Raw genomic sequence first — 24,287 nt, forward strand, 5'->3', positions numbered from 1 at the left:
TAGTTAAATATACACTCGGCGTCGCTTAATTACACCTTGCTGGTATCAAGTTGGACTCTTATTGCTTTCAGAACAACCTTAACTTTTTTATGGCATAGATTTAACAAGTTCTCAGAAACATTCTGTGGTCCTGGCCTTTAATATCACACAGTTGCTGCAGATTTGTCGACTCCATGAATCAGAAGTAGCAAGATTTATCTTGGGAAAGTGAAAGTGAGAAATTGAGGAAAATCTTCCACTTCACTCCAGAAAAGAGAGTTGGGAATATTATACATTTATATATATATTAATAAATTGACCCTACGTGACTAACAAAAAAAAATTACAATAAATGGAATGTTGCATATTCCACTCCTGCTTTTAAAATGCCTTAAAGTTGCATGGTGTAGTCTCATTCACATTTAGACATTAAGTTCTCTTGTAAGAGTTTATTGATGGCAAAGACCTCTCATGATCCAACGACAGTCGGAAGCCTGCGCGTAATTTGGCTTTGTTAGGCCAGATAAAGAAGAAAGAAGTTGTGCAGATAATGATGTTGATCGGTCCTAGGCCTATTATCAGACGGGATCTTTTTGACAAGGTTCTCTGGTGTGTCTCCTCACTGATCCTCCCTTTGGCTCAGCTAAAAAGACAGATGGGATTCTTTACATGGCGCGCCAGAAGAGCACTTGGTCTAAAGTATTGATTGCGTCCTCAGAGAATCAGCTAGTTTCGCAATATCTAAAGCAGAACCAGAGAGGGATCGCAGACATAATGGATTGGCAAAACAAGCAGACGTAGCTCAGCGAGAGGTCCTAGAACACATTGAACGGCTTTGCCAGAGCTCGACGCGAAACTCTTGCCAACTGAAACAAACAAAGACATCTATGGGATCCTGGTTTTGATAAAGCTTCAATCAATCAGACTGACGTGAGGCTTGAGCATTTCAACTGAAAATACATAGAAAATATGGGAAACTTTCTGACTCAGAGGGGCGATCATCATTCGATCCAAGCATTAACCATCCCCGAGTTAGGTTTGGCCTCCCATTCATTAAACGGTGCACTACATAGCGTTTTGCATTTCTTTTCTTCTCTAGCAGAGGTAAAGGATCTGAAGATTAATCTGAAAATGCATCAAAAACTTAACCGATGTCAAGCCATGGGTCTAGATGCAGATGTACAGAAGTGTAAACTTGATGCTGTTTATAGGTCACTCTCTTGCCTGTAGGAGAAATTTAAAGTTATCTCCAAGTTCTCCACATGTTTAAGCACAACTAAAGTGACAGAAAGTGATGAATGTTAAACAATACCTTGGGATAATGGCAGAGCGTGTGCAGGACCACTCGGTGCTTTTCTAAAGCAATTTAAACATTTAGTTGGATCCAACCATCCAGGTTGGATTGCGGGTGGTGGCACGTTCAAATCTGACACCGTCCGGATTAGATCACACCTATAGCTAAAGGCAGCTGGAAGAAGCTCCTGCATAAGACAAATGAGGCATGGAAAATAGAGGAATGAGTTAATATTCTCGAGGTTATTGTCTTGTTAAGCTGTAAATTCTCACCCCTGGAAAAAATATTTTTACCCAGGGATGCACATTCCCTCCCTTAGCCTCTGTCACAGGAACAGAAATCCATCACAGAACAGTGCGGCTATCGCATTCTATATTTTATTCATTAGTTTCCGCCACACCTTTTTGGTGAAATATTCTCCCATTTATAAGATCAGGCCATGAGCCCAGGAGGGAAACTCAGACATTACTCTGCCTAGGAACAGTGTGAGCTTACTCTCGTGATCCAAGGCGCTCCAGGCCAGAACTGATGTACACTTCCTTCCAGCGATTTCTGGGTTTGTTTCACGGTCTCCTCCCAGAGATTCAGAAACCCTCCCAGGAAGATAAAACCCCAACCCTGGGGTATCCACCTGCTTGATCACACCTGAGTGAAATATTTCAGATCATTAGCAAGACTTTGGAGAATTTGACTTCACCGAGGAGGTGAATCAGATATTTTATTCAAGTCTGTTGGACCCTTGACTAAAGTACCTTTACTCTAACCTGTAATTCTCCGCTCTGATCCCCCCACATAATGAAGCATCTCACTTTATGTCTATACCAAACCCAGCCATCCCACATACAACCAGTTCATTTTAGCCCAGCTAAACCCCAGACCAAAATCCAAAATAGAATATGTGGCGAGACATAAAATTGCTCAATCCCAACAGCCCGAGATCAAAAATCTGCCCAAAGTGAAAAATATGAGACCCTGTTACCCAGATCCAGTTTGGTGATGCACTGCTACAAAAAGACCCGGCGACTCATGAAAATCCAATCTTGAGAGGGATGAAAAATATCTGTCAGACTGTGGGGAATGTTTGTCCTGGTCGAACAGTCCTCAAAGCATAAACAGATTATGAGGGAAGAATCGGTGCCAAGAGTCTGTTCATGGCATATTCCAGTGAAACGTTTGAGGCTGACCTTATAAAGCCATTTTTACAGGATGCAGTTTAAAGGATACGACTGGATAAAGTCCACGGCATCACAGAAATTTACAATACCTTTATTATAGGGATGTTACACTGATACTGGAGTTTAAAAGTACCATAAAGGCTCAATATACTCACTACAAAGACAACATTGAGAACTACAGACCTGGTATACATCCCATTTGGGACATTGTAAGACATGAAGTGTGTGTGTGTTTAAGTGGGGCAGCTGTAAATGATCCCGTTTAGGTACTAGAGTAGGGGACTTTTGTTGGGCTCTAACCCTTATTTGACAGGAAATCCACACTTCAGCCGTTAACGGGCGGTGGACTTAAAGCCCTCCAGAGAGAGCAGCGGGAAAACGAAATGGTTTGAGGTAAATGCCAGACACCCGGCCCGCTCTCATTATGACGCGTGCAGGTCATTTCTGTTTTTTCTTAGGTCTCTTTTTCTTTTTACCTCCCTTTGGTGTGTGCAGAAGTGGACAAGCAGGTGTAGAGGTGCATGTGGACATAATGTGTGTGAGTGGATGTGTGTGTGTGTGTGTGAGTACTCTTGGGGCTGCAAATTTAAGGTTCTAAACCCTGGCAACAGGCACGTAGCTGCACGGTCCACCATGCACACATCACGCTCGCAACGTCAATCAGTGTCAGCGGAAAGAAGAAATCCAGACGCTCGGGGGGAAAAAACGGTCTTGGAGTAAGTTTTTGTAGTTTGGTACCTTTTGAATTACACCTCGCCCTGTCCCAAGTGCTTAAAAAGCACTAGGTAAATAAGTTAGGTCTGACAGCTGATTATGCATCTAGGGAGACGATGTTGGAAGTGGAAGAGCTCGTTCAAACCAAAGCAAAGCAAAGGGAGTATTAACTTCCATGATTTATTGTGCTCAGACCAGGGCCGTTGCAGACGATTCCAAACTGTCAATCATTTCTCAACGTTAATTAAATCATGCGACGTTTGGTAGCCCTGTGATGCATGGGATCAATATGCTATTATAATTACTGGTTCGATGTATAATTGGTGCAGCTAACTTACCTTTAAGTAAACGAAGGTTCAGCTTCTTCAAAAGTTTCTTTACGAGAGCCTTTTGTCATTGATCAAAAAGCGAGTTAGTGACTCTTCCGTTCAATCAAAACAACACACCTTAGTTCCATTGACAAAATAACACCATCAGTATCAGTATATAGAGGAATAAATTCAACAATGGCAAGATTGGGATGACGTCGATGTCCTCCGGAGATTTCCCATTTAAAATAAACTCCAAGACACACATGACTATGTTTCCCCTTCTAGGCTGAGAATACCTTAATGCATCTACTGACAATGAAGTAGAATGAAACTAATTCAACTGATCCATCTTAGGTAGATCTGAATCGGACTATCTGCATATGTTTAGCTGCAGGATATTCACCTTTTTAATCCGTCACGTTACATTAAAAGCACAGTCCTCTCCACCAGGAATCATTCTTAGATTTACATTTAAAGACATCTTTTAAACCCTTTGTAAAAACAAAGATTTCTTTCTCTTGGAGGATCCAGCCTTTTATAAAGTTTATGTAGAGTGGTTTCAGCTGTGCTTTGCTACAGGGGACAGTTTGCACACTTGCTCTTTCCTTCTTGTTTTGTTAGATTTACATGAGGCGATATACTTGGCCACGTCACAGCTTTCATATTTTCCACTCTTTATGACCTTTTGCGTTATTTTGCTGATGTGCTTTGAGCTGCTGCCATCTTTCACAATGTATTTTGTAGTGTTGGATTGATGAGTAAATCTCTCTGCCCAGGATTGTCACGTAACTTCATCATCTAACATCACGGTGCCAGGTATAAGCAGTTATTTAATGGCTTCTACACAGATGATGTTCCATATACTTATAATTTCACCTTTGTAGTGCAGAGTAAGCGCTACAGCTTCCTATAGTTGTACCTGCCAGGCTTGCAGTAAACAGGATGGTGGTTGAAATGCCATTCAGAATTTTCATCAAAAAAAAAAAAAAAAAAAAAAAAGACATTAGTGGTACTAATATTTCACCTAGCGATTTGGTCAACCAGATCTCACTAAGATAGGAATTTCTGCTAACTCCTTGTTCGATTTTTTTTAGGCTAAATCAGTAGAATCTTTGTATGTATAGACACAAGCCTATATCCAAATTTTATAATCTCTGTGTTAGTTATGCTGTTGTGGTTGTACTATAGGGCTCACATTTTCAACCAATTCCATCAAATTTATTTTTATTTTTTTTAAGAGAAAGTACTACTTTCTGGAATATTGTGCATGGATTTACTCTGTCTAAAACCTGGATCGTTTGCGTTTCACTTTTTTTTTTCCGCTCTCGTCACACCCCCACATTTATTTTGCAGCTTAGGAACCACGGAAAGAGGTGTGGACAGAAACTGTGAGAAGGCGGAGGTGAGAAGACCTGTGGAGATGGGTCATCATCAGGTGGATGGTTTGGAGGGAGGAAAAGTGGTTTGTGAAAAGCATTTCCTCCTGCGGCCAAAACCTGACAGAATTCCCCAAACACGGACTTATTTTCTGACTCGTTCCTTATATTGAGCTGCCAACATGTGTGGGATTTAAACTGATGGACTCTCATTACTGACGATATGAGCGCTTTGGAGGCTGTGGCTAAAGGAGTAAAATCACATATTTCAAACAACCGAGGCACCACAGAGTTCCTATATGAGCTGCTTTTGATCATGCACACTTAAAATATTTGACTGAAACCATTGTGACTTTTTTACCATTCTAACCACAAGTGTTGGTCTGCCAGTGTGCAACACCTTGACCCAGTGCACAGACATTAACAGGTCTGATGATCCTAAAAGCTAAATTCAACCCATTTCCTTTTAATTGCTTTTCACCCCAAGCTGCCCAACAAACACTCTCCCTGTCCATGAGTCCCTCCACTCCTGCACATGAAGGAGGCTAATCACCGGTGTGATCTCCCCTTTTTCACCTCTGACCCCTCCAACACAAGAATAACAACCTCCACACCAGCCCTCCAACCCCTCAGTGGTTTCCCCCCAATTAGGTGGGTGCTTTTCCCCTGGCAGATGACAGATGAGGGGTCGACGGGGTTGTCGGACCCCCTTGCTAGACTCTCCTTGTGCCTACTGAAGGATGAAACAGGAGGACGTCCTCGCCTTGGGGAGTGACAAGGGAAAGGGTTTCACGATGGAAGTCGCACTGACGTAGATAAATGACTGTCCAAATGCTGGGCACGAGAACACAAAGAATAAGACCCGACTTTCTGCTGACTTAGCAGATGGAAAATAAATCCTGTTGGAAAGATTAGGGAAAATGGATTCGACAAGAGTGTTCTTAGGACCGAAAGGCAAGAAATGAAAGAGATTCAGCAAACCTCCGTAGACGAAATGGCTGTACCTGGAGAGAAATTACAAGAGCTGTGGAAACACTAGCAGTTTTTAGCATAAAGGGAGTCATAAAGAGATAACACATGAACTATGGGATTAAAGAGTCATCCAAAAAAATAATAATAACGAAACTGATAGCATGGGAGAAAAAGATAGATAAGGTTGTGATTGCTGTGCTGAAACAATGCCACGAGCCCTCTTCCTCTGCTGCAATAAAAGCAGGGCAGCGGTCACATGAATCAAGGCGTTGGGGGGCTTTTCCCTTTCTGTTGTGTGTTATGTCCACCGCTAATGGGCAGCAGATGTGGAGGTATTTCACAAGTGTGGCTTTGCAAAACATTCCCGCACATAAATCCAATTAGGCTGGGTCCTTAACACAAGCTAGCAGGCCAGTCGATGAGCAGAAGAGCATGGCTAGGAGGACTGCCCAAACACTCGGACACAACTGACTTAGATAATCAGAGTTTTTCACAGCAGGCAGAGAAACGTACACAGTTAATCGAGACCAATTCCCTGAAAACCAAAATTCCTAAATCAGAATGTTTGCCATTTGGATTGGTCTGTAGTGAAAGAAAAACTGAATCCAATATTTTACCAACTTAAGAAGCTACAAATTATCCAAAAGTCACGTTAATTAACACAAACACCACATAGAATTGAATATTCCCAGTTCCAGTCCCTGGAAGGACTCGGTCTCTTCCAGCTGCTGTTCTTGATCGTCTTTGTGTGACACCGTGTGCAAAGTGGACGCATGCACTTCTCTGATGAAACTGATGGCGCATGGTATGCAGCACATGCATTTGTATGAAGAATGTAGTTGGACTGGCGGAACGAGGCCTGTGCTTTGGTTCTTTCACTGTTGAAACAGTCAATTGTGAGGCTTCTGTTGGACTGGTTATCCAATCTCTTGAGAAATTGGGTTTTAACTGCACTGGATGTGTCCAAACTCCTGACACGTTTGCGTTGCATGACTGACGGACCTGACTCGGAAGGAATACCGCATGACTAAGACGTGAGCAGTTTTCTTGAAGGCAGCTTCAAGAAAACTGCTAACTGCTTAATACTAAATAAATGAATACTGATATTGATTGATTTTTCAAACAAAAGTTACAGGGAAATACTTGAGCTTTTTATAAATGTATGTATAAAAATGCCACCGGAAATTATGTGATTTGAATTGGGAATCAAAATCTATTAGCATGTAAGAAGTTGTACTTCAATGCTGATGCCAAAACAATCTGTTATAACAAGCCAATACCGTCATCATGTACACAGATGAAATGCTTAAAGAGTAGGTATAAACACATCCAACAGCAAAAAAAGAAGAAGAAAAAAAATCACATTTTACACACTGCAAAGCCTAATTTTGTGGAAGCAATTAGGTAAAGTAAATGAACTGTACCAAAGTCGCGGCAGCGTTCTGCGATGGGATCATGGGGTATTGTTGTTAGTGTGGCAGCTGCCGCACGCTCGTCTGGCACCTCATTCAGTGCTAACTGGCTGCACGTGTGTCAAAAGGACAGGTCCAGATATATTACATGCACACACACCGAGGGCTACATACTGTGCAGGCGTAAATGCACACCTCGACACACAAGAAAAAGGCTGGTGTTCTGGCACGTGTGCGCACACACGCACACACACTCGCTAATCCCCCACTTTTAGAGGCACAGCAGGAGTGCGTTGGTCTTGTGGCGCTTTATTAACTAGGGTGGGGACAGGGATAGAGTGGGGGGGGGAGGCAGGAGGGAATAGGATGGAGTGGAGCATGTGGGGAGTCCCACCAGGTGCTAATAGATTTCCTGCAGCTTTGAAATGTTTACTTGTATCGGTCCCCTGGAATGGAGTCAGGTTTCATCTGTGGCAAATTAAGCAGACCAAAGTTTGACCTCTGAAGACACAACCTTGCGGCGAACATCGATAAACAAACTTACCGAGCGGGACAAAAACTGTGGGCAACATCTACACAAGTTAGATGGAGGAATTCCTGCTGCACCCTCGGACTCTCGTTTCAGAGAAAAGTTTAAGGAATTTATTTCAAAATTCTTTCAAGCACGTCTGGATAATACATTGAAGGTAAAATGCAGCTTAGGGGTATTAGTAGTGATTTAATAGTCTTCCCAAATCACAATTTTCTTTTTTTTTTTTTTGTTTGTTGGTGTTTTACAGACAGACTCCATAAAAGCGCTTTAAGGTTTGTGGCTGACATGAAAACAAACATCAGGTTCACAACTAGCAGGGAGTTTTGTCTACAGATCGTAACTTAAGTCACACGAAGACATGCAAGACATCTGGGGATAATAAAAGTTTGGTTTTTTTTGTCCAAGATGCTCCCGCTGTCTAAACTTTCATGGCTGAAATAATCAGTCTGAATAAAGGATAGTTTTCTTTCACACTTTTCTTATCAGAACACTTGGAACTAAATGCAAAAGTTTAGTCGAGTTAAATTATTAGACAAGACACTCGATCTGAAACACAATGGAGCGAGCTCTGCGTTTCTGAATGGTCCGATTCCTTAAGGCTAATGTTAGCATTTACAGCCAACATCAAGATTGTGCACCCTGCTCTTATTATACACTGATTAGCACTCGCGCTGCATTAAATTACCCTGGTGCAACCCACTGTTGGCAAGCTCCACCACATGCCAACTCTTTGATCCCAACAGCCTCTGTAGTTCCTTGTTGTTGTCCTTATAATTTGTGTGTGGCTCTGCACGTGGGGGGGGGGCAGGAGTCTTCTGTAGGTGTACATCTGAGGATTTACAAGTTTGTTTATCTCTGTTAGGTACAAAATGTGCGAGTGTGTGGGCTTTGTAGGAATATCGGCGTCTGCGTACAGCATCACTCTTTGCGATGCAGCTGTAAGTTAATTTGGCCGCCGTGGATGAAGCTTGGCGTGTCAGAGGATCTTTAAGAGCTTACATTTTAATATTTGTCAGACTTCAGAGCTTAATCACCATGTTATTACACATGGTTAAAATGTGCTGACTGACTTCTCTGATCAGACACCTGTGGCTCACAGCACAGGAAATAACTCACAGTCCACCAGCGCTAAGCCGTCGGCCCGACTGTTACGTAACTTCAGCTGTATCTATTTGCTAGGAGTCTCTGTGCAGTGCCAGCACATAAAAGTCCTATTTTGGGCCGGTCGAGCAAAGTGACTCATTATTTGCCACTCTCAGGACAAATTTGTCTGTTGGTCACAAAGACAATCAGCCGGTGAGTCACGGATAATCATTTTTGCATGACTGATTAATGATGCATCACGCTGCTGAGTTTGGTATCTACACTTATCTTTAAAGAGATCATTTCCTTTTCAGAACTGGTTGGTGAAACGTAAACAAGCAGATTAGTTGTCCCGTTTCTTGAGAGAGCAACACTTTGGGTTTTATGTAACAGATTTCACCATTCAAAACAATCGGATTTGTCTGATCTTAATTTTGATCTATATTCCATTCATTAAATTCCAACTATGAACTACTTGCATTTAACCCTCCCTCAGTCCTAAAAGACGGGATACAATGGGAAGGCTTTTTTATTCTGTGCACGGTCTCGGTGAGGTCGCACTGACCCTGTGTGGGCTTTGACAAGGTTTTTTGTATGCGTGTGTGTGGTTACGTGAACTGACAGGCTGACTGGACACCCCCATCCCTTCCCTGTTGTCCTCCAAAGTATCGCTCTAAGAATGCGGGAGGGTTAACGTATTGCAAGGGAGGTAAAAAAAAAAATTTAAAAAAAACTTTTAAAGAATTACAGTAAATACTCAACTTTAGGTTGGCAAGTCTCCACAAATATCAGATTATATTTACAAGCCAACTGGTTGAGTATTAAATGCAATCAAGACATTAACCAACTGCATGCTTCGTTCATATGACACAAAGGTTTTCTGCAACAATTGCTCCCGATGGGTCTAATATAAAAAGGATGGAGGTTCTGTGTAGAGGTATAGGAACACACACACGCACTCACACAAAAACATTAGCATGACCTTCTGTGTAGCATAAGTAAATACATCTGCTGCGCTTACTCCTCTGTTTTCTCTGAGACAGCTGGGCTCTCCACCTGAGCTTCACTTTCTCCTCGGCCAGAAAACATGAAAGGAACACGAAAAGCAAATGCTACCAGACTGCAGCAGTTACAACAAAGCAAGCACATTAATGACCAACAGGTGAGTCACGAAGTGACACAGTTCCCAAACGGAGTACAAAGTCAGACAGACGCGATAAAGCAGGTGGAGGACATTTGGAGTCCAAGCTGTTTTGGAAATATGAGACTTTGACTGGTATAGAGGCTCTGGGCCACTCTGCTTTTATATGGAACAAGCAACGACTTACCTGGAAAACAACCAAACTGAACTTTTGGAAATCCAAAGTATTTGAGGACATCTGAAGCACTTTTTAAATAGTCTACTAGGAAACTTCAATCATATCTTGTAAATTTTACTGTTTTTTTTAGCTCCAACTTTTCCCATTAAATCTTATGTTGCTTATCAGTCAGGTCTCCTTTGGAAAATAAGTTTTTAATCTCAGTGGGATACAACCTGGTTAAGTAAGGGTAAACCAATAATAAGGTTAAAAAAAAACCAACAAAAACTTGGTAAGTTATGTTAAAAATACTCGCACACAACAGTATTGTATTCATTTTCACATGGTCTCTAGAAGATTTTTTGATCAAACAGATTTTTGTCCACCTCACAAATTTTCCTAATAAATGACATCAATTCAAATAAAAATCCTGCTTACGTATTTAAGGTTAGAATTTCAGAAAAAAGACCAAGGATGTCCTCCAGCTCATCCAGCAGGTTCTCAAGGGGTTTTTAGCACAGCAGGGATATAAATACCTACCAGTAAGTTCTGTCCGGAAAGCTTCCAAAGGGAAGAACCCAAAAATCCTCCCGATCAGATCCTCAAACTGCCTTCAAAAGCAGGCGTCCATTAGACAAAAAAACATAGATGCCTCTTTCAATGGAAAGCTGAGGCTGACTAAGAGTAGCTAAAAGTTATGGGCTATTTTCCATCAGCGGGAAAATATTTTCCCCACTTATGGATAATAAAAAAACATTTCTAGAATGAAATAGTCTAGAGAAAAAGACAAATCCACAACATAGAGCATTGAAATTGCCTCAGTTTGCTGTAGTTTTCCTCTACATTAGGGTTGGACGATGGTAGAGAAACTACATGTGTTGCACATGACGATGGTAGAGAAACTACATGTGTTGCACATTACGATGACAGATTAAAACTGATAAATAAGGCCGGATATTGTTTCTTGTTTTACATAAACCAAAGTGCAGTCAAAGGGATTTTCTTGTTAAGGATCGGACAACAAAACCGAACCCAACAACCAGGAGCTATTTGGGCTAGATGAAAGAAAGCTGTACTCCTACTCTAATATCCACCATCATTATCGCATGTCTGAACATGCTAAGAGTTGGATACTGCTGAGCCCTGAGGGTAGCAACCTTCTGAATGAAAGGCGCAGAAACCCCCCCCCCAAAAAACGCTGAACATATCCTCAGCCTCCTTAGTACCTGCTAAGCAGAAGGAAGAAATCGGAGCAGTCTAGAAAGAGAGCACCTTTAGGAAGAGTTAAATAAAAGTGGTTCACTTTGTTGCGGTTTAGGGTGGTTGCACATTTCTCTCCCGAGCCCAAAGTCAGACCTTTAAAATTACACGGAAGAGCTGAAGAGGAGTCGACGTGGAAAGGACGCAGAAACAAAAGGAAACCTCAACAATGCCTTGGTGGTCTTATTCTATCTCGAGGTTGTCTGTTTTCTTCTAAACTTAACCCACAAAAAAAAAAAAAATTGTCCCTTTTTTTCCCCTCTCTATCTCTCTCCCAGGAAACATCTAGGAATCTTTCTTGGCGACTGCTGCGGAAAAGTAAACCGGGTTTGTTTCAATTGTGCACAAATGCAGACTCTGTGCAGACACGAAACAGGTTCCACATGGGGACAAACGCGCTCTTTGATTAACTAAAGGTAGTCGCCACCAACAGATCGCTTTCACAGAGCAGGAAGGGAGAGCGGAGAGAAAGTATATCTTCTTCATCTCGAGTAGCAAAGAATGAAAGGCACGAGCTAAGGAGAGGGAGGAAAATAAGGAACGCCACACTTCACCAGAGATTTCAGGTTCCTGATTTATAAAGTTCTTAATGGTTTTCCAGCTACGCCGTTTCTACTGATTGGAAAGCCCGTTTTTGCGCAAATAAACCTGCTGGTGTAATGAGAGAACTGTTAATGCTTTGAAACGTAATTACTTGCACAACAAACGGCTCTTATTTACTCTGCAGGCTGCGTACTTGTGGGGCTGGGGGGGCTCGATGCGCCGGGACGCGAGCCCACAGTCTTGGGATAACAATCAAAAACACAACACAACTGACCTCTGAGTGTAAACCAACAGGGTCATCTTGTTGCCAGACGCAAGATACAGAGCTGCTGGCAGGAAATCCTCCGTGGGCTGTTGACATCGCAGCTCATCCGTGACAGACAAGGAAAAACACTTTTGGAAGGGAAGAGTTTGAGGAGGAAAGGGGTCAGGGAATGTGAGCTAGACAGGGTGCTGTCACAAGGAAATATGACTTGAGCGTGATGATAAATTTTATGCCCGTATTAACTCAAAGAAACAGAATGCAAAGAAATAAACAAAAAAAAAAAAAGAAAAAATAACATTGCAAAAAAAAAAAAAAAAAACCCTATTCTTGAGCAGATGTTGAGATAGATTTGGGGTTTATATTCTCTTTCAATATGTACTTTTTTTTATAGACCAAGGGTGTCCAAAGTGCAGCCAGGTGGCCATTTATGGTTCCTGGATTGATTTCGTGTGAACTCCAAGCAAAATTCAACAGTGGTATTATATTTTTGCCTGCCAGCACAGGCGGTTGGCTATAAATGGAGATAAAAAAAATTGTAATGATAAACTGAAATCTCCCAAAAATGGTAGAACTCAAATTCATCTTTTAGTGACCCTGTATTTTTTTTTTTGCTTCTTTTTAATTTAATAGTAAATAAGACCAGCAAATCCAGCAACTTTTACTCAAAAGGAGACCAAACTGATACCATCACACGTGGTAAAACAGGCTGAACAAGAAAAACATTCAGCTAGGAAACTGTTGGTAACTCAGGAGGAGCTGCAGAGATCCACCGCTTTGAGAAATATGACCTTCGTGGAAAAGTGGTAAGAGAGCTGTTGTTCACAAAGTGATAAAAATTCCTATTGGCAGCTTGCCTCGGGTCATGCAGGGGATAACGGAATGTGTGTATAAAAATGCTTTGGCTAGATGAGAAAAATGCAGCTCCTCTGACTAAATACAAACACCACGTCTGGTTGAAAACCAATGCTGCTCATCATCATAAACTCCCCCATCCCTACGTGGTGGTGGCAGTATCGTGCCATCCGGTGTGCTTTTCTTCACGGAAACTGGTTGAGTTGAGTTGTTTCTACAAAGTGTTTACTCGGAAACTGAATCGAAATGCGTGTCAGGTTTCTTAGATTTTGAATGTAGCATCTTTTCGAAACTATGAATTAATGCGATGCGATTACAGTGCTAGACTCAGAACAGGACCAGTGCTAGGATCGGCTACGGGAGTAGGGAGAAGTGCAAGTGCATCAATGACCACAGACCAGAAAATAAGTTTAAACTGCTGGCTTATTTTTGTAGAAAAAGAAAAAACAAACAATTACACAAACAGTTGACATACAATGACACAAATTCAATTCAAAATAGTTTCCCTGTTTCTTTCAAATATTGATCCAAATATTTTATATAATCCTTTTTGAAATTTAACCCTATTGTTAGGTATTAAAGGATACTATTTATTTAAACCTAGGTTATAGTTCTATTTAACTTCAAGTTGATACAGTTAATCTATTTAATTCAGTTTGTTTTAATCTTTTTAAATCTATTTTAGTTTAAAGAACTTTAACTTCTTAAAAGAACACTAATTTCCTGTTTTAACCATTTCTTATTTCTATTTCAAACCCAAAAGACAATTTTACATTTCACACACTGTAACAACAGACATTGAACGTGGTTCAAAGGGGAAAAAAACAATGAAAACACAAACAGACACAATCCAGCAAAAGGCCGAATAACTTGTGCTTCAAATCGATGTCTTTCCTCTCTGATGATCCTGAAGGGTTAATCCCGTTTCTCTGAATCCACTGCTATTTCAGCAGGAAACATGGGCAGGTCATACCAGTGTGGATGATTTGCAGTATCCAGCAGAGGGCGCAGCTCCTGCTAGACGGTCACAGGGCTCCTGGCTTACGGCTCGCCATCTTGTTTCTCACTAGCGGAATCCAACTCAGCAATCGACTCGGAATTTCCAGCGGAACCTTAAAAAGGCCTGGTTTAATAACCAACAAAGCATAACAAAAGTTCATTTAACTCCGCTTGGTACTGAATAAAGTATTATACTCGCCGATTTGGCGGCTGAACATCGTGTGTGGGTGGGGGAAACGTGCTTCACCCACCTCAGCTCATCCATCACTTCCACAGTTTTTGAACATACAACATAAATGCGCTACTTTAGCTTTCCGTTTCAACGAAATAAAAATACTTTACAAATACGTTCTTCTCAGAAAATATACACTTTTTAACTCACCAAGTCCAGTTATGTAACGTATAACACAATCCGGAACGCAGTCAGGTTGAAAAAAGCAGAACACTCCTTCTCCAAAAATGGAAAAAATGTTTTTAATTGTCGATTTCTGTCATCTTTTTCTCGTTCACAGCACAACTCTCTTAGCTTCTTTGTTCTTTGCTTCTTCGCGCTCTCTGCTTCTTCTTCTTCTGGCGCCAGAGAACACAGCAATCTGGTTGGCTGGAGCTAGTCACATGGGCTACACATCAATGTGACCCTTCAGAATAAGAGATTTATCTCGCACTTTTAGCAGTTTTAGCTGCTGACAAAATAAAGCTGTTTTATGCAGATTTTTAACCAAATAAAATTTAACATGAAATACAACACTAATGACTGTAATTATTACTTTTTATATTTTTAACTGTTTAAAGACCTATTCATTCTCCTATTCATTTATTTATGTTCTATTTATTTTATAGTTATTTTTATGGAAAGGCTTACATTTAGTGAGGATTATGTTAACCTGGGTTACACCAACACGACACCCGAGTAAAATACAGCGCAGGAAGTTCGTACTTACTTAGTGACAAAATGTGAAAAAGTTCAAGGAGTATGAAAACTTTTACACGGTGCCGCAATTTTAAACCGTCGGTCCCAGTGCAGTCATTTAGCTCCCGGGCTACCGGCAAGAAAGACCCTTTTCATTAAAATGAACACTAAGGACATCAAAATTGGTCTCATTCAAAATGTCCCAAAGTGCCGTAAGAATTTCCGGTTATCCTCGTGAACCGGGGTAAGTTTAATGCGCGTAATAAAGAGCAAAATGAGTGAAAGGTTTGTCTTTTGGGGGCAGTGAGAGAAAAAAAAAGGCAGCTCGAGAACACTGCAGACTTAAGACGCAGCTGGTTTCAGGTACAAGTGTGAAGCGAACTGCGTTAATGACGGAGCCACTATTTGGTCAACATGGAAGACGGGAATTACAGTTAATTTACCGGCCGTTGCCAACTGATGCTGGTGCCAGCTTCTTTGTTGTGACATTCAGCTCGACTTTTTTTCCTAGGACTGTTGATTGTACTAGGATGTCGGTTTCAATTGTCTGCTCGACACTTGTCGCGCTTCTATCACGTGCTCACATGTTCGGATGGAAAAAAGTGTATTCAAAATGTGATTAAAGTTCGAAAAAAAAAAAACATCTGCTGTGGAAACAATCACACACACAGGTATAAACTTAAGAAGAAAACAGGGTAATGGCAAAGTTTTATTATGAATATACCTCATTTGACATCAACTTTTCTCTCCCGGGATGTTCAATTTGTTCATTTACCCCCCCATTTTGATTTACATGTTCTTTTTCGAAACAATCAACCTCCACAACGTAAGTACTGTTGCGGGAGACTCTGTCCACCAAGAGCGCCAAAGCTGAGTCACACAGGGAGTGACTCGATGGCTCCATCCATCAAGAATATTCTCTAAGAATAAAATGGCACAATAGACATTGATAAAAAAAAACAAAAAAAAACTAAGAAAGCAAACAAAGCAATCGTCAAAATTCCAGAAGGAAAAAGGCAAACAAACCCACATGATCTGTATAGAGAGCACCAACAGAATCAGATACATTTTATACCACACTGAGTTTATATTGTTCCTGAGGTGACAGCATCTGATTTTAGCTAAACTCATTTAATAAATACATTGTTTTCCTTCCAAAAATGACTCGACAGACCATGCCAGCATTCTTAGCCCAATACCTACAACTTGTACGTACTTTATTTTAAATGTACTGAATATGAGTCTTGTTTATTATTCTTACATGGAAGAATATAAATTGAAAATTTTTTTTAAATATAGAATTTGTTTGGATAGTATTTAATCAAATACGGTCCGTTATATATGGACGTGTTTTGGAGTCAAGTTGATAAAAACCTGTGTTTTCACGGCAGTTGGGAATAAGATGAACATCAAAAACATGTCAAGGTCAAAATATCAGCGTTCTAATGATACTTTGTCATATTAGGGTCTGATTAAGACATTCAATGATCTATAACAGAGTTCCTGTCCAAACTCCTGATATTTGTTTAAATTTTAAGTCAATGGTGCAGCTCAAATTTGTGCAATTCTTTAAAGTTCCAGCATATTTTTGCGCGTGGTTTGCTAAATTTATTATAAGTTGCCCAAGCTATTTTGTGGAAGCCAGTTATTTTTTCTTTCACCATAAAATGTAAATTTTCACCCTTTATCATGTCCACAGTGAAAGACTATTTTGATTTGCGCAGCTTCCAGCGTCTGTGTCAGATGCAGCTCCTCAGAAGATGCTTTTACAGAGAGCAGTAAAAACACGAGTCAGTTTTTTTTTTTTTTTTAAATGTTCAAAGAAAGGCTCCAAGCAGGAGAGCAAGCTTTTGTAATTCTATCTGCACACGATTAACTACAACAGCACTAGAATGTTTTGATAGGTTAGACATATCAAAACATGGGAAAAAAAACAAAAACATGCTAACATTAATGTAGCATTTCAGCAAACTACTCAGCATGCAGGAGCGATAGTTTATTGAAAACTGTATAGACACTGAGAATTAAGAGGTTCTCCTCAGAGACACATCGCATCATGTCAAAGGAAACCAAATTTTCAAGAACATAGGGAGTAAATTTCATTTGGACACAATCACAGCACTAATCAATACAGGCTAATAGGGAAGACGGGCAGTGTCACTTTACTGCACTACGAAGCAGGGCTTCATTAAACTGTGTGCAAGTTTAAATGCATAAAGTAAGACTTATCAGCAAATATCTACACTACACATAACTTGAAAATTACATTTTTGAGAATAAAGTAAATCTTGTTGAGAGACATCTGTAGTCTGCAATGTCTCTTTGCCTACTTTTAGTCAATTTGAGGGATTAACACTTAACACTAGTGTTAATGTTTTAGTGTCATTTGGTGTATTAGTGGCATGGGCAATGGAACAGATAAGAGCAGGTTTACATGATAAAGCGCAAAACTTTCAGTCTATATGATACTCAGGCTAATTAAAAATACACTTTAAGGCAAGACTGAGTACACACTGGTACTGGCACTACGACATCTTTGGTAGAAAGGAGGTAGTCTTTAATAGACAGCTGTATGTAAAGCCAGGATACTTAAGAAAACCAACAAAGGTGATTCTTATCTGCAAGAACTGCGAATATGAATCATGTCATTAATCTTTAATAAGAGGTATATTTATTCTAAATAGATAGCATTCCAACATCTGTAAAAAAAAAAAAAAGTTACTGAGTGGGTAGAAAATATAATTCTATACAGCATTTACTGTGGAGTGTAGCAATGTAGTAGAAAACAAACATGTCTAGAAGGTATGATTCTGCTGATTTTGTGTCAATGTCACACAAATAGGCTGTAATAGCAGGTGGTAGAAGTTTGCTAACACCACGCTTGAGAAGTCCAAAGGAGCTGTCAGAAAACGTTTACAGCTAAATATTAATTAGGAACGCTTAATCTCTGCTGAGCTCCATTTTACAAGGCAAAACATAAAAAAGTTTCCAGTCTCGCATAGCTTTTTAGAAAATAACCAAAGCAAAAAAGCAAAATTAAACCTTTTTTTAAAAATATGCACTGCTATTGTTTCCAACAGCCGTGAAAAGACAAAACTCCCTATAGCTTGACAGCTAGTTGATTAGTTAGCTGCTAGCTAAAAAAACAAAACAAAAAAACTGTACGAAGTTAATTTAAAAAGCACAACATAGCTAACTATCACATATTATTTTAGCAAAATACCAATTTTGCTTTTATGCTAGTTTTTTTTTTTTTTTTTAATGGTATAGTTAAGCATGTTCTCCATTGCAGATTAGCATGTTAGCCAGAGCATGTAAACAAGTTAGCACTGAAATAGTGCTTCTACCAGAACTTTAAACTTCATAGTGATGCTAAAAACTAGTCATATGGTATCATGACGTTTTTGTCTGAGGGTGTCACTTGTAATGGAAGGAAACCCATCAGCAAAAAGACATGCAAGTTTAAGAAATAAATCACAGTAAAACCTTTAGATAGCTACCATTTTATATCTGAGAAACAATTGCTCAATTTCTAGTTTGTAGAAAATGGGCTAAACCACTGGTATGGTGTATAAATCATGGAAGGCATCAGTCAGTTTGATTGAACAGTGCATCTAAACATCATTAGTCAGGATTTTTTTTTGTATGCAGTAAAGCCAAATGCTGTCTCCTCAACAGGAGGGCAGTATTAGCTGATCATACCTTGTTATACAGTGGATAAATGCTCGACAACAACGATATAATGCTTTTCCAAGGCTACACATTTTAAAACAGCAGAAGCACACCGGATTTTATCAGCCATCTCCATGCAGCACAGGGATATAATTTCAGACACTTGAGTCGTGCCTCAGTAACATTGCATAAAAGCTATATCATAACAGGTTCTCCGTAAGAGAATACAAGTTCACTATATGGCACTTCCTGATAGTTAAAGAGGTGAACAGATACAATTGTAACCACGCTGCTGTTGTTGGAAGGCTAAAGTTACAGAAAATGCTTTCAGGATCAAAAGTGCACCTCAAACAGCCTGCAAAGTGGATGATTATACGAGTTTTGGTTTTATGATAATGCCAAAAAAACTCACTCATCTGCTGCCAACAAATGTTTGTCACACAGAAATGAAATCCTTGCTTATGAAGTTGACTGAAAATCAAAAGATGTTCATGATTAAATATGAAACAAAGCAAATTGTCTAACTTTTTTTTTTTTTTTTTTTTAGATCAGCACATAAAAATGATTACTGCACACATGCATCAGAACATAAACTTAATACTTGCACACAGATACCCTGGCTTTGTTTCAAGTGCATGACAAAGTTTTTTGTTTTGTTTTCCAAAGTGGATATCTTACAAAGTAATCAGATTCCGTTTCTAACAGAATATCTGATGTAAAAAGTCAACAGGAGGGATCATTTTCCAATGTAACCACACTGGCAGCGTCAGTTATTCCATATGCATCATCAGTCATGAAAGAATCACTACGACGGCGGATCATATTACATCTGACTGGCTTGCGTTACCTTCTTGGCCAAGTATCAGTTTCGCAGGGACATCAACAAATTCCTGATTCTGAAACTGCAAGTAAAGCAAAGGATAAGTATCAAGTGAAGTTTTTTTTTCTTTTTTAAAAAAAGAACACTTTGATGCGGAGAATTTAAAGCTTGGTTATGATGCATGACTTCCAGCCTGTTTGGGGCATATTCCACAAATCCTCCCGACGTTACAAATACATAAATTAGCAACCAAAAACAAATCATTTCCGTCACGCTTGGACTTGTGGGAAGTCCAGATTTCCAGGCCGACACTCGAGAAGCTGGCAGATTTGTTTTTGCTTGGAAGCAGTGTTCTGATCAATTAGTGCATTCATAAAATTAATAAATTCTAAAAAAATAAAATAAAATCATGCTTCTGTTTACTTTTACAGTGACCTTAATCAATAAAATGTTTTTTTTTAAATATATGGTTGTATTTTACATATACTCTGTGTCTAGAAAATGTATTCATAAGCCTTGAATTTTGCCACATTTCGTCACAGTGCAAATCACAAACATCTATGTATCCAATTGTAAATTTATTTGACGCGCCACTGTAAAGTAGTGTACAGTTGAGGTGGAAGGAAGCAGAAACAAAACGTTTCTTCATAAAACTAAATGTTTCGGCATAAGTATTCAGAACACTAAAGCGATATCTGAAGGTGAAAACCAAAGTTCGAGGCGTACAAGAAATTTGTTGGGGCATTTAACAAATATAAGAACAAGGCACAAAAAAACTAAAATATCCTAAACAGCAGCAGCTCGTTTTTGAAAAAAATGAAAGGAGCAATCAAAAGGATTAAGAATGCTGATGTATTATACGTAATTTAAAGAAATAGAAACAGCATGTAACTAAAAGCAATAAGCAAATTATTAGAATACTCAATTTAATCTATTAAATGGACCGATTGCTAAACTCCTGACAAACCTAAATTAAAACATGGTTCATTAAGTGGTAGCTATGTTAATAATCAATGTGAACTTACTTTGCCTTTCTTAAAAAAACATTTTCTGGACAGTGGGAAGTGTTGCTCTATTTCTGAATGCAGAACTCTTGCTACCACTGAAAAACATTTGCAACTTTTAAACATAAAAAAAAGGAACCCAAAACAATCTCAGACTTTTTTGTTTTCTGTCCTCCCATTAATTTCCAGGGAGGGATCAGTTTTGGAAACAGGGCTGTTAAATAACTCAAAAGACCAACACGCACTTGAATTTCAATGCAGACAGTAAAATTATACAGTGACGGCAAAATAAATAGAAATAAATAAATGTACCCCTTATGACCACAGAAAATGTCATTTACGCCTCATTCAGATTCTTTAATGCATGAACCCTGTACAGACACTTCACTCAAATAACCAACAGTACACTCCATTTAGCAGCTACAGTCTACAGAGGGTTTGTCAGAGTCACACAGTCCACATGGCACTAGACATTTTGTCCACCGAGCCTCAGAGGACACAAGCCAGACGTCTCCTGATTGGTTTAATGTGCGCTATGGCGACAAAGATTACCCTGGAACAATCCTAAAAACAAAAACAAAAACCAAGGCAGAAAATTCAAACACGTAACTCCAGAGCTAATTTCAAAAATTAACTCAAACGTTAAAACTCCACACCCATAAAACAAGCGCTCTGCGGCAGTAGAAGAGTTGGCTTCTGTGAATGAACGTAGCTAAGGATATGGTTTCCGCTCGGGAGGCGGGTTATGCCAGCGAAAGAACGTCGGACTCTAAGAGACACCGTGAAAATGTGGGATTCTCTTGAAGTATCTCTAGGACAATAACAATAAAAAAAATATATGTACGACTTTGCTTCTACTGTAGAAAGTTGGAAACCAGAAAAAAAACTAAGTACTGCAAGTCATTTCTTAACGTTTATTCTCGCTAAGGGTAATATTCTTCTCGGCATCTTTAATAGTCAAGCCACTCCACTCGCGATGTATGCCAACAGTTATGCCACTGAACCAATGCTTGAAACGATCTCTTTCAGAGACAAACAGATTTTGTTTTGAAAGTTGGTGATCACGAGGAATCTCTTCATTTCTCAGCAGAAGAAACGAGTCATAGTTGACGTCCAATCCCTTTACCCTTTGTCCTCTGATCAATCTTTTCGTCCACATCACCCAAATGAAGACACTTTGAGAACACCCTGAAAACAAAAGAATTTAAGTCTCTTCTTCTTTTTATTTATTTCTTCTTCTTTTTTTTTGTTCATTTGTTTCGAGTGGCTGTTTGCTTTGGGTGGCAGCTCCGGATGCTGGTAGCCATGTTGTTGATCTGGAGGGAGTGAACGTAAAGAGCTGGAGATCATGTTTTTCTGAGGTCATGATGGGACGGCATAGTGCCTGGAATCAGCCACAGCCCAGAGCGACACCACCTGAATGACCACCATCAGCCAAAGTGAGGGGGTCAGGCCGGATACCCCGCCACAGTCTGCGTCCTCCTCCTGAAAGGAAGAAGAAGAAGAAGAAAAAATGATATATGTTAGTTGTACAAATTAGACTGGTCTCTGAGCATGAGTAGAATTTTAAACTGAATGAATACGGAAAGTAAACATTTTAATGGGTTGTACAAATATTAAAGAAGCCACTGTCAACTGTGTAATCCTACATTGCTGTTACTTTTGAATATATTTGGTAAATGTATTAACTACAAACAGAATAAGTCATTTTTAAAATCTCCGAAATGCTTTAATTGGAGTTGTAAACATTTGTCTCATAAGTGAAACTTCCTGCTTCTGGTGAACAGCAACGATAGCAATCTTGCACAACGGTTACTTCACCCAAGTACCAATAATCTAAGAACCTTTTCATTGACTTTATGTTGAAGCCAGTGATTAGAAAATCACCTTTCGGTTAACTACAGGATTGTAAAATTTTTTGTAAAGATGTATTTAGTCATCATACCGTACTTTAACCTGAAGCCATCTAAATTCAAACAAAAACAAAAAAGTGTTCACGTTAAGATTCTTCATGTACGGGTAATCATCCATGTTCTTAAGAGCATACTTTCCTGAGTTCTTACATGTTTGACTACATGCTGATCATCACTCAATAAGTCGTCGAGTTCTTTAAAATGTTTTCACATGTGATGCAGCAGAAGAAAACAAAGTGAAAAGCCGTGGGACAGTAGGACTGAGGAGCTGTTGCGGATGTAGACCAGGGGTCTGCAACTCCCGCTGTTGGTATCCTGCAACGTTTGGATGCTCCGTCTGTCATTAACAAAAATGAAAGTTTTGCGACCAAGACTTTGTGAAAATTGCTGAGATACCAAGGAGGGAATTCAGCCTTTTGATTCAGGTGAGTGAGAGCAGGAATGGATCCAAAAGTCACAGGACACCAGCCCTCGGGGACTTGATGTAGACATACCAGGAGTTTGGTGGAGTGACACAAATCATGAATGAGTGTGACGTCCTACAGTTACCCCTGAGCCATAGAAATCACAACTTATATCAATGACACCACTTGTGTAACGACACCTACCTGGGACAGAGAAACTAAGTGTTCTAAAAAGTGTTTCTCCCAACGGCTAAATGTTTGCAGATGTCTCCTCTCCAACAGCTTCTTTAAATTTTTGGTAGCTTTTAACAATATAAATGTTCATGATCAAGGGGATTTGTGAGTTAGGACACTAGATCACTACTTTTACTGTGTAAGCAAATATGCTAAACAAATGTTAGCTTAGGCGCCATTATAAATAAGGTTGAAATTAAATACCACAATTTGAGACTGAACCTCCTTATGTTCCCTATAGACAAGCTTTCTGTGCATAGGGAATTAGAAAAGTAGCAGTTTTATAATTCTAACCAGAGGAGGACGGGTAAAAAATAAAAATAAAGGAAAAATGTTGAACCTGAATCTGAAAATGTGAAAAACTGTACGTCATACCTCTGAGCTCTATAAAAAGCATGTAAGCACTTCTTTCAAACCACTCGATCTGTATGCATACCATGGTGAAAGCAAATTTGGAAGCTTTTTGGCAAATCGAAAAACCAAGTCGAGAAACATTAAGAGAGTCGCATGAATATCCGGATGCAAATGAGAGGTGAGTGATCTGTTTTTGCTGGGGTCTGGGTACGTCAAGAGTCACTAGAGGCACAGGAGTCTCTGCATCTCGAGACAGATAATGATAGATGAGGAAAGATGCAAAGAGCACGGTTCGCAGTTCAAAGTCAGGTGAGATGGGGAACATATTGAGGAGAGACAGACAGAGACAGGGAGGTGAAGTCAGACAGTAGTATAATATGAGCGAGTGACAGGCGATGAGGACAAGTGTGGGAAAACAATGGAAAAAGGCATGAAGTCATGGAACGGAGCGGCTATTTGAAAAAAGCAGGAGAGGAGATAAGGGTAGGAAAACAAACTGAGGACTGGATACAAGACTACACGACACGAAGGCCAAAAAAACGGTTGGGTTCAGTGTCGGAAAATAACAGGACATTCATGAGAGACGGAGAACTTGCTTTAGGCGACTGACCCGAGACAGCACATGAACAGTGGCAGCAGTAACATGAGCAGAGAGGAAGCCAATGGGGAGCCAGCGCTCCTTCGGCACATGGCCTCATCCTAACCATCAACAGACAATCACAAAGCAGGACAGAGAGAAAGCAGAGAACGTGAATCATGCAGCGAAAGGTCAAAGTTAGAAATCAAACATAAGCAGAAAAAACTCCAGAGTGAAAGAAGCATATCAAAAAAAATAAAATAAAAATCAGATGCGTTGAATTAAGAGGCAATAAGAGTTAGTGCGTGGGTGAGTGTTTGCATTTGTGTGAGTG

At 39.8% G+C, this 24,287-nt stretch overlaps 1 protein-coding gene across 6 annotated transcripts in view; it reads right to left on the reverse strand.

The window, feature by feature from the left end:
* Window positions 1-15,671: 15,671 nt before the first annotated feature.
* Window positions 15,672-24,287, reverse strand: part of cacna2d1a (calcium channel, voltage-dependent, alpha 2/delta subunit 1a) — an 84,440-nt gene continuing 75,824 nt past the window's right edge. For 3 of the 6 annotated variants that reach the window (XM_017302724.1, XM_017302723.1, XM_017302722.1), the window contains 2 exons: window positions 23,987-24,075; window positions 15,672-21,956 (listed from right to left, as the gene is read on the reverse strand). In XM_017302724.1, coding sequence (XP_017158213.1) covers window positions 21,920-21,956; window positions 23,987-24,075 — 126 coding nt within the window. In that variant the 3' untranslated portion in view covers window positions 15,672-21,919. The remainder of the gene's footprint in view (window positions 21,957-23,986; window positions 24,076-24,287) is intronic. The other 3 variants (XM_008400613.2, XM_008400612.2, XM_008400611.2) reach the window with 1 other exon arrangement.

This window comes from Poecilia reticulata, linkage group LG23 (genome assembly GCF_000633615.1).
Source record: "Poecilia reticulata strain Guanapo linkage group LG23, Guppy_female_1.0+MT, whole genome shotgun sequence".
In the NCBI taxonomy this organism is placed as follows: domain Eukaryota; kingdom Metazoa; phylum Chordata; class Actinopteri; order Cyprinodontiformes; family Poeciliidae; genus Poecilia; species Poecilia reticulata.